This window comes from Quercus suber, unplaced genomic scaffold, assembly GCF_002906115.3.
Source record: "Quercus suber isolate HL8 unplaced genomic scaffold, Cork oak 2.0 scaffold_170, whole genome shotgun sequence".
NCBI classification, from domain to species: domain Eukaryota; kingdom Viridiplantae; phylum Streptophyta; class Magnoliopsida; order Fagales; family Fagaceae; genus Quercus; species Quercus suber.
This window is the reverse complement of record NW_027069630.1, coordinates 63939-74569: the sequence shown is the minus strand read 5'-3', so window position 1 is coordinate 74569 and position 10631 is coordinate 63939. Positions and strand designations below refer to the sequence as shown.

At 29.7% G+C, this 10631-nt stretch overlaps 2 protein-coding genes across 2 annotated transcripts; both read left to right on the top strand.

The window, feature by feature from the left end:
- The first annotated feature begins 4019 nt into the window (after positions 1–4019).
- Positions 4020–4870, top strand: LOC136069434 (disease resistance response protein 206-like). The gene has a single exon (XM_065777963.1). The coding sequence runs from the start codon at positions 4133–4135 to the stop codon at positions 4688–4690; it is 558 nt and encodes a 185-aa protein (XP_065634035.1). The 5' UTR covers positions 4020–4132; the 3' UTR covers positions 4691–4870.
- A 1710-nt stretch (positions 4871–6580) lies between these two features.
- Positions 6581–7413, top strand: LOC111994098 (disease resistance response protein 206). Its single transcript, XM_024025955.2, has one exon. The coding sequence runs from the start codon at positions 6677–6679 to the stop codon at positions 7232–7234; it is 558 nt and encodes a 185-aa protein (XP_023881723.1). The 5' UTR covers positions 6581–6676; the 3' UTR covers positions 7235–7413.
- The last annotated feature ends 3218 nt before the right edge of the window (positions 7414–10631 follow it).

Below are 10631 nucleotides of genomic sequence, written 5' to 3'. Positions count from 1 at the left end.
AAATAAAATAAAGTCCAGTACATTAGGATCTAATTTATGAAATGCATTAATTGCATTATTGTGGTTCACTTAATAATAAGATTACCTAATTGTCTTAACGTGCACCAATAATGATGAAGTCATCATATAACTTTATGATTAGTACTTATTTAATAACAAGAAGAAGAACGCCCCCTATTTTTTATTTTTTATTATTTGTTTTTAGTATTATGATCTATTTTTAAATTGTTTAAAAAAATTAGTTTATTCGTGTTTTATATAAATTAATAATAAAATATTAGAAATTTGCATTCACGGGGCTAGAAGACACTTCTACCAAAATTTAATAAATCCTTCCCCTCATCTTATTTTCACCAAATATTAAATTCATCGTATCTCTTTCATATCTTTTTTCCCCCTATTTTTTATTTTTATTATTTGTTTTTAATATTATGATCTATTTTTAAATTGTTTTAAAAAAATTAGTTTATTCGTGTTTTATATAAATTAATAATAAAATATTAGAAATTTGCATGCACTAGGGTAGAAGACACTTCTACCAAACTTTAAAAAACCTTCCCCTCATCTTATCTCCACCAAATATTAAATTCATCGTATCTCTTTCATATCGAGTGCTAACATGACTAATTGCCCACAAAATCCACTACCATATCATAAAAAGACCCAATATTGGAGTACAATTGTTGTCATACAATATTAAACAAAACTACTGGACTTTATTTTATTTATTTATTTTTTTTGGTACTTTAATCTAAAAAAGGATCTTTGGATAAATTTGTCAATAGTAATAAGAAAATTACAACAGAAAATATTGAATAAAATATCATAAAAGAACAATAAGTTTATCAAAAAGATTCATATATTTGGGAATAAACAAATAGTGAATTTTCATCTAAAAAATCAAGAATAATGAATTAAAAAAATATATAATATATAAAGCTAAATAAGTATTATTTAATTTATATTTATACATAATAAAATATATCACTTAAAATTGTTGCTTAAAACATTAAATTGTAATGGGTTGGCTCTACTAGCAAGCTCCCTTTTACAATTTGAGACATGCTTTAAAGGCCGTGTAAAAGTTGATAAAATACTGTGTAGTTATGCAAGTCCTTAGATCAAATGGCCATTATAACAGAAAGGGTAATTCTCTATATGTCTTGAAATGGATAGATTCATACATTTCATGATTAAATTTAGTTTTATAAATTCAAAGAAATATAGGGTGTCATGTTATTTAAAATAATTATGATCACTTATTTTTTATAATAAAATTTTAAGAATAATGTTATAGTTATAAACTATTTTACAGCATGTTTACAAATTATTAATGTAGCAAATTCTTATTAGTTTTTATTTAGATTTACCACTAAATCATTTTTTTTTTCTCAATAATCACTCACTGTATCAGTAGTTTGAAATTTTTTATAGTTTTAGCATTTTTCAAATTTTAAATGATGTGTCACTATGTAGAGCCTTAAATTCACAAAACTAAATCTAAATCATAAACTTAATTATCTATCTAAGTAATTAGAAATAAAAGGGGAACGTTCTGTAAATATGCAAGGTTTAATTTCCCAAAATAGTAAATAACATCGTTCTTAGATCAAATAATCTTTATAATGGAAAATGTATTTCTTTATATCTCTCGAAATGGAGAGCATTCATAGTTCAATTCAGTTTTATGAATTTAAAGCTGTTTATGGTTCCTATCAAAAAAAAAGAAGCTGTTTATGGTGTCATGATATTTAAAATTAGTCATCATCGCCTATTCATTTTAAATGGTGTGCCGCTATGTACCCTCTTAAATTCATGAAAACTAAATCTAGACTATAAAATGGCTTGCCTTTATTTGGAAACAAATGGAGAGGATTCTTTTCTTTTTCTTTTTTCTTTTTTTTTAATGTCTGATTCTGATATATTTTGATAACAAATTAAAATTTTACGCAACATTGGTTTTGATACAATTAATAAGCTTCAAAGCTGTAAATGGGTTATGAAAGATTTTCATGGTTATCTGGCAGCTTAACAAAAATTTTGAACCAAAAATCCATTCTGTTAACATACGATATAGTGTGAAATATATATTTATTTATTTTCAATCACAGACGATAGAGTGTAGAATCATTTTTGTTATGCAACCAAAATCGATTTTTCTATAATCTAGTTCAACCCTAAAGAGAGAAAATTGGAAGATTTTAACCATGAGATTCACTTTATAATCCTTAACAAGTTAGCAGCCACTCACTCTTGGAAGCCGAGCAGAGTGGAATCATTTTGTTCTACAACACAAAATTCTATTTTCCTATATTTATATTCAACCCTAAAGATAAATTAAAAAAAAAAAAATTGGAAGATTTTTTAACTAGAAGTTTCACTTTGTGATCCCTAAAAAGTTACGTATGTTGTGTTACCCATTAAGGTGGTATAGAACTCTTTTGGGCCATATTAGAAAGATGTTGTATACAAATATAATGAAAGCTCCTAACATTTATGCTTTGTTTGATTGGGGGATGGAAAAGTATGGGATATAAAATATTTAGTTTTCCTTTGTGTATCTTTGGTTAGGCAATGGAAAAATGAGATGTTAGAAAACTGCGTTTGTATAAATTTACTTTCATGCCTCTATTACATTAAAAAATATAAAAATAAAAAGTAGTTTATAAGGGAAAAACCTAATTTTTAGAAAAGAAAAAAAATTGAACATTTCCCATTGGGTGGGGAGGGGGGAAGGAAAACCAACATAGAGGGGGAGTGGGCATGGGAATGAGAGTCCGAGGAGAAAACAAAATCACCCCCTCCCCTAACCAAACACTTATTTTCTTCTTCCTATGTTCCATCTCCCAAAAATCACCCTTAACCAAGGCTGGCTCAAGGCATTGTGAGGCCTAAGGTAGCTACTTTTGGTGGGGCCTATTCTTATATTTTTCAAATATTAATGAAATATTTATTTAAATTTTGATCTTTTTTTTCATTAAAATTTATTTTTTTAAGATGCAAATTTACTAATTAAAACAAATTCATTATATTACTCAATGACTATACAACTAAAATAAACATTATCTATTAAGTGAAGCAACCAAATACCAAAAAAAAAAAAAATTAATTAACTATTTTAATAAAATTATATATTTAATATTTTTGTTGGTTTTCCTTTTGAATAAAAAAATTACTTTTTTTATTGGCTAATATTTGAGGCTTAATTAATACTCTCATTAGAACATAGATACTTTATTGATAAAATTTGGAGCCTTCTTTCATTGGGAGGTCCCAAGTGGTTACCTACCTCATACCTTCAGCTAGCCTGCAGGGACGATTTAGGAATTTTCTCCAGGGTGATCATTAAGAAACTTAAATTATACAATATTTAATAAAAAAGATAGCTATATCTCATTATTAATACTACAAGCTATGAGTTTTCTAAAAAAAAAAAAAAATTGCTGTAAGCAATATCTCTTTCAAAATTTTAGTTAAATAAAATTTTTCTTGGATTATTCTTTTTGTTTGTAATGACCCAATATATTATTAAAAGGACCAAAGTTTGACTACAAACTTAGTTGTTACTTAAGATTACAACTTTCACTAAATAAATTAACATGAGTAAATATTTTAAAAATTTAACTATTGAATTGTATTGATGACAAAAGCTATTAATCTTAAATTTTCTTGAAGTTTTGCAAGAAGGAAGGATATAAGAAAAAAAAAATGTAATCTAATTATAGAATTGTCAAAATTCATATTCAATAAAAAAAAATTAAGTAGAGTTGTAAACTTAATCTACAACTAAGTTTGTTGCTAAATTTTATCCAACGTTTAATTATATTGAGCCTAAAAAATTTTTAGAGTGGTCACACTTTTTTTAAGGTAAAAAAATAATAAAATTTTTAAATTTTATACATAATATATATATATATATATATTTTTTTTTTTCCAGATAGCCAGCGGTCCTGTGACAACCCTGACTCTAACGTAGAGCCGCCGCTGGGCCTAACCAAATGGACCTTCACTCCTTATATAAGGACACAAGGGATACATCATATTCAAGCATTACCTACAGAAGCTCCTCATTCATTCATCTAGACTTAGAATTCCCTTTTTCCTTCTAAATTCTTTTTAGAAAGAAAAACAAATGGGAGCAAGATACTCCATTGTTTTTTATTTCCTCATGTTACTTGCTTTATCTTCGGCCTTTGCATTCCCGAGCAAGAAACAGTATAAACCATGCAAGCATTTAGTCTTATACTTCCATGACATCATTTACAATGGCAAAAATGCTGGTAATGCAACATCTGCCATTGTAGCAGCTCCTGATGGAGCTAACTTAACCATCTTAGCAAGCCAATTCCATTTTGGGAACATAGCAGTTTTTGACGATCCCATTACCCTTGACAACAATCTCCACTCGAAACCTGTTGGCAGGGCACAAGGCCTTTACATTTACGATACAAAAAACACCTTCACTTCTTGGTTAGGCTTCACATTTGTTCTTAATAGCACAGACCACCAAGGTACTATAAATTTCTCTGGAGCTGATCCAATCATGGTGAAGTCTAGGGACATATCAATCGTGGGTGGGACTGGAGATTTTTTCATGCACCGTGGAATTGCAACTATAATGACTGATGCATTTGAAGGCGAAGTATATTTCAGGCTCCGTGTCGACATCAAGTTCTATGAATGCTGGTAATCCCTTTTTACTTTGAGGTGAGAATAAGCTCCAGATTTCTACCAAAAAAAGAAAAGAAAATAAGCTCCAGATGACACTGTGACATTGTAATACCTATTATTTAACTGTGTTCTTATGGAAGGACATGGTTGTAATTCATATGCAAAGTTTCTTGTTTCCTATGAATTGAGTATTCAATTATTGCCTTGTTTTTTTTTCTCTTTTTGTATGATAGTTTATTCATTGCAAAAGTCACAACAACCAAAAGATTCGGAGTTAATAACCTGAGTTAGCACAAAAGATGTGTTTAGTTGCAGACCTTCAGGGACGGAGCTATGCTTTGGCGTTGAGGCCGGGCAATGGCCCCCCAAGTTTTTTGGAAATTTGATTTATGTATACATATAGACACAAGTTCAATATTTGACCCCAAAATATATACACTTAGTCCCCTCCAAAATATTTACAAATTACCCCAAGAAACACCCAAAAAAAAAAAAAATTTGTCTGACCTCCCCTTTTGCCCAGTTGCCTCAAGAATAATTTGAAAAACTTTTATACAAAACCTTTAAAACCATAAAAACAAACCAGAGTCCTCTCTGTGTGGGATGTGTTGTGTGAGGAAGCTGCTCTAGCNATTTTAATAAAATTATATATTTAATATCTCCAAATAAAATTTGAGTAAATATTTATTTAATTTTTTTTTTATTATATAGAAGTGTTAATGTGGAAAAAAAAAGTGAAGGTGAAAATTTATTTTTAAAATAAAATTTTTAAAAATACTAAGAGCTAAGTTTCAAGAACAAAACAAAGGAAAAGTAAAGCAAGAATTAAAGTTTTTAGATAACTGCCAAACCTAAAATTATGGAGTAGACTTCCAAAAAATAATCACTTTCTAGCATTTTTTTTAGAGAGATATAGAGACTTGAGAGTTCTTTTTAGCATTTGTGTGTGGGAGATTAATGAGTTTTACACTCTAAAACCGAGGAAAATGAACCATCATTGCCACATCCAATGAAAATGTTTTTCTTTTTGGTTTTCCTTTTGAATAAAAAAATTACTTTTTTTATTGGCTAATATTTGAGGCTTAATTAATACTCTCATTAGAACATAGATACTTTATTGATAAAATTTGGAGCCTTCTTTCATTGGGAGGTCCCAAGTGGTTACCTACCTCATACCTTCAGCTAGCCTGCAGGGACGATTTAGGAATTTTCTCCAGGGTGATCATTAAGAAACTTAAATTATACAATATTTAATAAAAAAGATAGCTATATCTCATTATTAATATACAAGCTATGAGTTTTCTAAAAAAAAAAAAAAAAATTGCTGTAAGCAATATCTCTTTCAAAATTTTAGTTAAATAAAATTTTTCTTGGATTATTCTTTTTGTTTGTAATGACCCAATATATTATTAAAAGGACCAAAGTTTGACTACAAACTTAGTTGTTACTTAAGATTACAACTTTCACTAAAAAATTAACATGATAAATATTTTAAAAATTTAACTATTGAATTGTATTGATGACAAAAGCTATTAATCTTAAATTTTCTTGAAGTTTTGCAAGAAGAAGGATATAAGAAAAAAAAAATTAATCTAATTATAGAATTGTCAAAATTCATATTCAATAAAAAAATATTAAGTAGATTGTAAACTTAATCTACAACTAAGTTTGTTGCTAAATTTTATCCAACGTTTAATTATATTGAGCCTAAAAAATTTTTAGAGTGGTCACACTTTTTTTAAGGTAAAAAAATAATAAAATTTTTAAATTTATACATAATATATATATATATATATATTTTTTTTTTTCCAGATAGCCAGCGGTCCTGTGACAACCCTGACTCTAACGTAGAGCCGCCGCTGGCCTAACCAAATGGACCTTCACTCCTTATATAAGGACACAAGGGATACATCATATTCAAGCATTACCTACAGAAGCTCCTCATTCATTCATCTAGACTTAGAATTCCCTTTTTCCTTCTAAATCTTTTTAGAAAGAAAAACAAATGGGAGCAAGATACTCCATTGTTTTTTATTTCCTCATGTTACTTGCTTTATCTTCGGCCTTTGCATTCCCGAGCAAGAAACAGTATAAACCATGCAAGCATTTAGTCTTATACTTCCATGACATCATTTACAATGGCAAAAATGCTGGTAATGCAACATCTGCCATTGTAGCAGCTCCTGATGGAGCTAACTTAACCATCTTAGCAAGCCAATTCCATTTTGGGAACATAGCAGTTTTTGACGATCCCATTACCCTTGACAACAATCTCCACTCGAAACCTGTTGGCAGGGCACAAGGCCTTTACATTTACGATACAAAAAACACCTTCACTTCTTGGTTAGGCTTCACATTTGTTCTTAATAGCACAGACCACCAAGGTACTATAAATTTCTCTGGAGCTGATCCAATCATGGTGAAGTCTAGGGACATATCAATCGTGGGTGGGACTGGAGATTTTTTCATGCACCGTGGAATTGCAACTATAATGACTGATGCATTTGAAGGCGAAGTATATTTCAGGCTCCGTGTCGACATCAAGTTCTATGAATGCTGGTAATCCCTTTTTACTTTGAGGTGAGAATAAGCTCCAGATTTCTACCAAAAAAGAAAAGAAAATAAGCTCCAGATGACACTGTGACATTGTAATACCTATTATTTAACTGTGTTCTTATGGAAGGACATGGTTGTAATTCATATGCAAAGTTTCTTGTTTCCTATGAATTGAGTATTCAATTATTGCCTTGTTTTTTTTTCTCTTTTTTGTATGATAGTTTATTCATTGCAAAAGTCACAACAACCAAAAGATTCGGAGTTAATAACCTGAGTTAGCACAAAAGATGTGTTTAGTTGCAGACCTTCAGGGACGGAGCTATGCTTTGGCGTTGAGGGCCGGGTGCTCTGCCCCTATGTTTTTTTTTTTTTTTAAATTTTATGAAACCCAGTCTCCTTCCCCCAGCTCTTGCTTATCTCTCTGGTTGTAGTGACAAAGTATGGAACTAGTAGTGGACTAGTGGTACCGATAGGCGGCGGTAGTGATAGATGCTTCTCAATATTCGAGTATAAAGGTGTGGCCCCTAATATTTAGACAAAAAAGAAAAGAAAAGGTTCTTAATAAAAACAAACGTGTGGCTGTCGTTAGATGACTAAAGTATTGGGTAGCTAGTGCTGTAGCGGAGACTAGTAAGAAGAGGAAAAAATTGAAATTGGTGACTTTTGTGGTCCTAGGACAATAGAAAAGTGGTGTTATGTTATGTGCGCATGTTTATTTGGGTTTTTGTTTGGGACTAATTTGGTGGGGATGTTGTGGATTTGAGTGTCCCTAGCATTATTCAAAGAAAATATATAAATAATTCATAAGCTAATAATGATAATTTAGTGTTGCTAACTTCTAGTGTTGATATCCTAATTTTTTAAATCCTAAAATAAAATCTTGAAAAATCACCAACAATGAAATTGATATTAGTTTAGGTCAGACCTAATTAGTGTCTAGTAGTACGGAACTCATTAAGATAGTGACATATGTTCACTTTTAAACATGTCTCACTATCTAATCCGGTTCAGTACACTGAACCTAAACCAAGTCCATTAGTTTATATATTGTAGTGTGATCTTGGATTAATTACATTTGTAAATATGAGATTATGATGTTAATAAATGTGATAAAATTCAATAAGCTTACATTAAGTTTGCCCCCTAGTTCGAAGTCTGGCTCTGTCCCTGCCGACCTCCTTAGCTGACAAACTTACACTTTACTTGGCCTATATGATAGGTATCTTGAATTCATAAAATATACATATGATTTCCTGGAAGTTGGTCTGTCATTTTTCTGTTAAGTCGAAATTAAGCTGTTAGCCTGTTTCTTTCTCAAAAAATAAAAAATAAAAATAAATAAAAAATAAAATTGTTAGCCTGTTTGTAGCATATTTATTAGAACCAAATATGACCGACTGGGTAAGTTCCATACTTTATACAATTAATACAAATATTGACTGGTCTCAATCATTAATAAACTAAAATTTTATGTATAAAAAGAATAAAGAAATTTACAGGGACCTTTTTTGAGTTTTTTAAATTACATTTCAACCCTCTGTTCCTTCGAATTAAACATTAATCTCTTTAATTATTTTACTGATTTCATTTATACACTATTCACCCTCACATGAAGCAAAATGCTTAAAAATTAGAGTTTAATTTTAACTAAAACAAGATAATAAGGACAAGTTGACAATAACAACAATAATTAAGCCTTTGTTCAAAAAAGTTGGGGCCAACTATGAATCATCGAGAAACTAATCATAGTTGGCTATTTATATATATTTTTCTAGTATTCTATCCTATCTCTAAAAAAATTTTTTTAAAAAAAAATTGTTTTATAATTGTTGTTTCTAAGAACAATAATTGGTAATAACTTTTGTTTTATACCTCGATAATGCTTCAAATTAATCTCATAACATCAAAAGCAAATTACCGTCAATTCATGAATGTTTTTAGATGGCAAGTTGAGGCTTGAACCATATCACTATCTTGTGACGATACACGCAGTCTACGGGATTTCCAATGTAGTAGACTAATAACATTGTGCATGCCACCTCTTGATACAACAACTCAACAATCTTGTTGATTATCCTTACAAGTTTACACCTCTTTTAAGATAGGAAGCTCTTAATGGTACTTTTCTTTTACCCAAAAATAAAGTATATACAAGGATATATTATTTTCATGAAACTAAAATTTTGACTAAGTAAATGTATGGGGAGTTTTCTTTTTAAATGAAAATGGTGCCCATAAGAAAATTGATTTTCTCATATCAAATCCGGACATGTTGGCCGCATATACATATAGGCTAAATAATTCATACCAATTGAAATTGTCTTTAATGAAATTTGAACGTTGGTTTGACTAGCTTCCTCATAAAATCAAATAGTAAATAGTTATTTATACCAATAACTTCCCATCTTAAAACATCAGAGCATATGAAAAGAAAACGTTTTAAAAGGAAATGCATTTGACAAGGAAATATTGCTATATGCATTAAGCCATTAACATTCACAAAATTGCCAACTCAAAAGGGAAGTCTTCCCGATGGTTACTTGAATTTCTAAAAGAAACCGAAAACTAGTTAATAACCAAAACTAATCTGATTTTATTTTTCACTTAATTGGACATTTAATTAGAATTTAAAGTAATATATATATATATAGATAGATTCAAGTTACATCTGATATATCTTCACAAAAGTTACACATTTTGTGAACCATTGATTACTATTAGATCTAAGAGTTAAAAAACACTCATAGTAGTATCATTATTACTCCCTAAAAATTAGTGATTTAGGCATTAACTCTTCTTATTAAAGGTTTTTTTTTTTTTTTTCCAAAGCATTTTTTTTTTTTCGCGTCCATATCATCATCTTCTTCCTTTTATCTTTCTTTTTGCACTATACTTTCAGGCCTCCATCATGAATGGTGGTTGGAATAATTCTAAAAATAACATCTCAAGTCTTTTCTTCTTCTTAGACTCGTTGTTGGAAAAAATTCTGAAAATAACTCTCAAGTCCTTTTCTTCTTGCTAGGCTCACTGTTGAAAAAATTCTGAATATAACGTCTCTATGTACAAACAAAATATTTTAGTCAAGATTCTCTCTTAAAGTTAATGTGAAAGTTCTTCTCATGGTTCCTCCACAAAGAAATTTCTTCAACAGAAAACGCATCATCCGCTTAAAAACTCCTTTATAGATACAAGACTATTATTAATGGTGGTAATGGAAATCCAAATTTAAGAAGTATCTTTTCACTGCAATAGTTTTAGAGCACATGTGGCCTCCTCAACGTCAACTATGAAATTACCTAGTAACACCAAACAAATAAACAAAAGAGAAGCTCTGTGGCTGCTTTCCTACCAAACTATGAGAATTTGATGAATGGTGGAGGCCTGAAAGTATAGTGAAAAAAGAA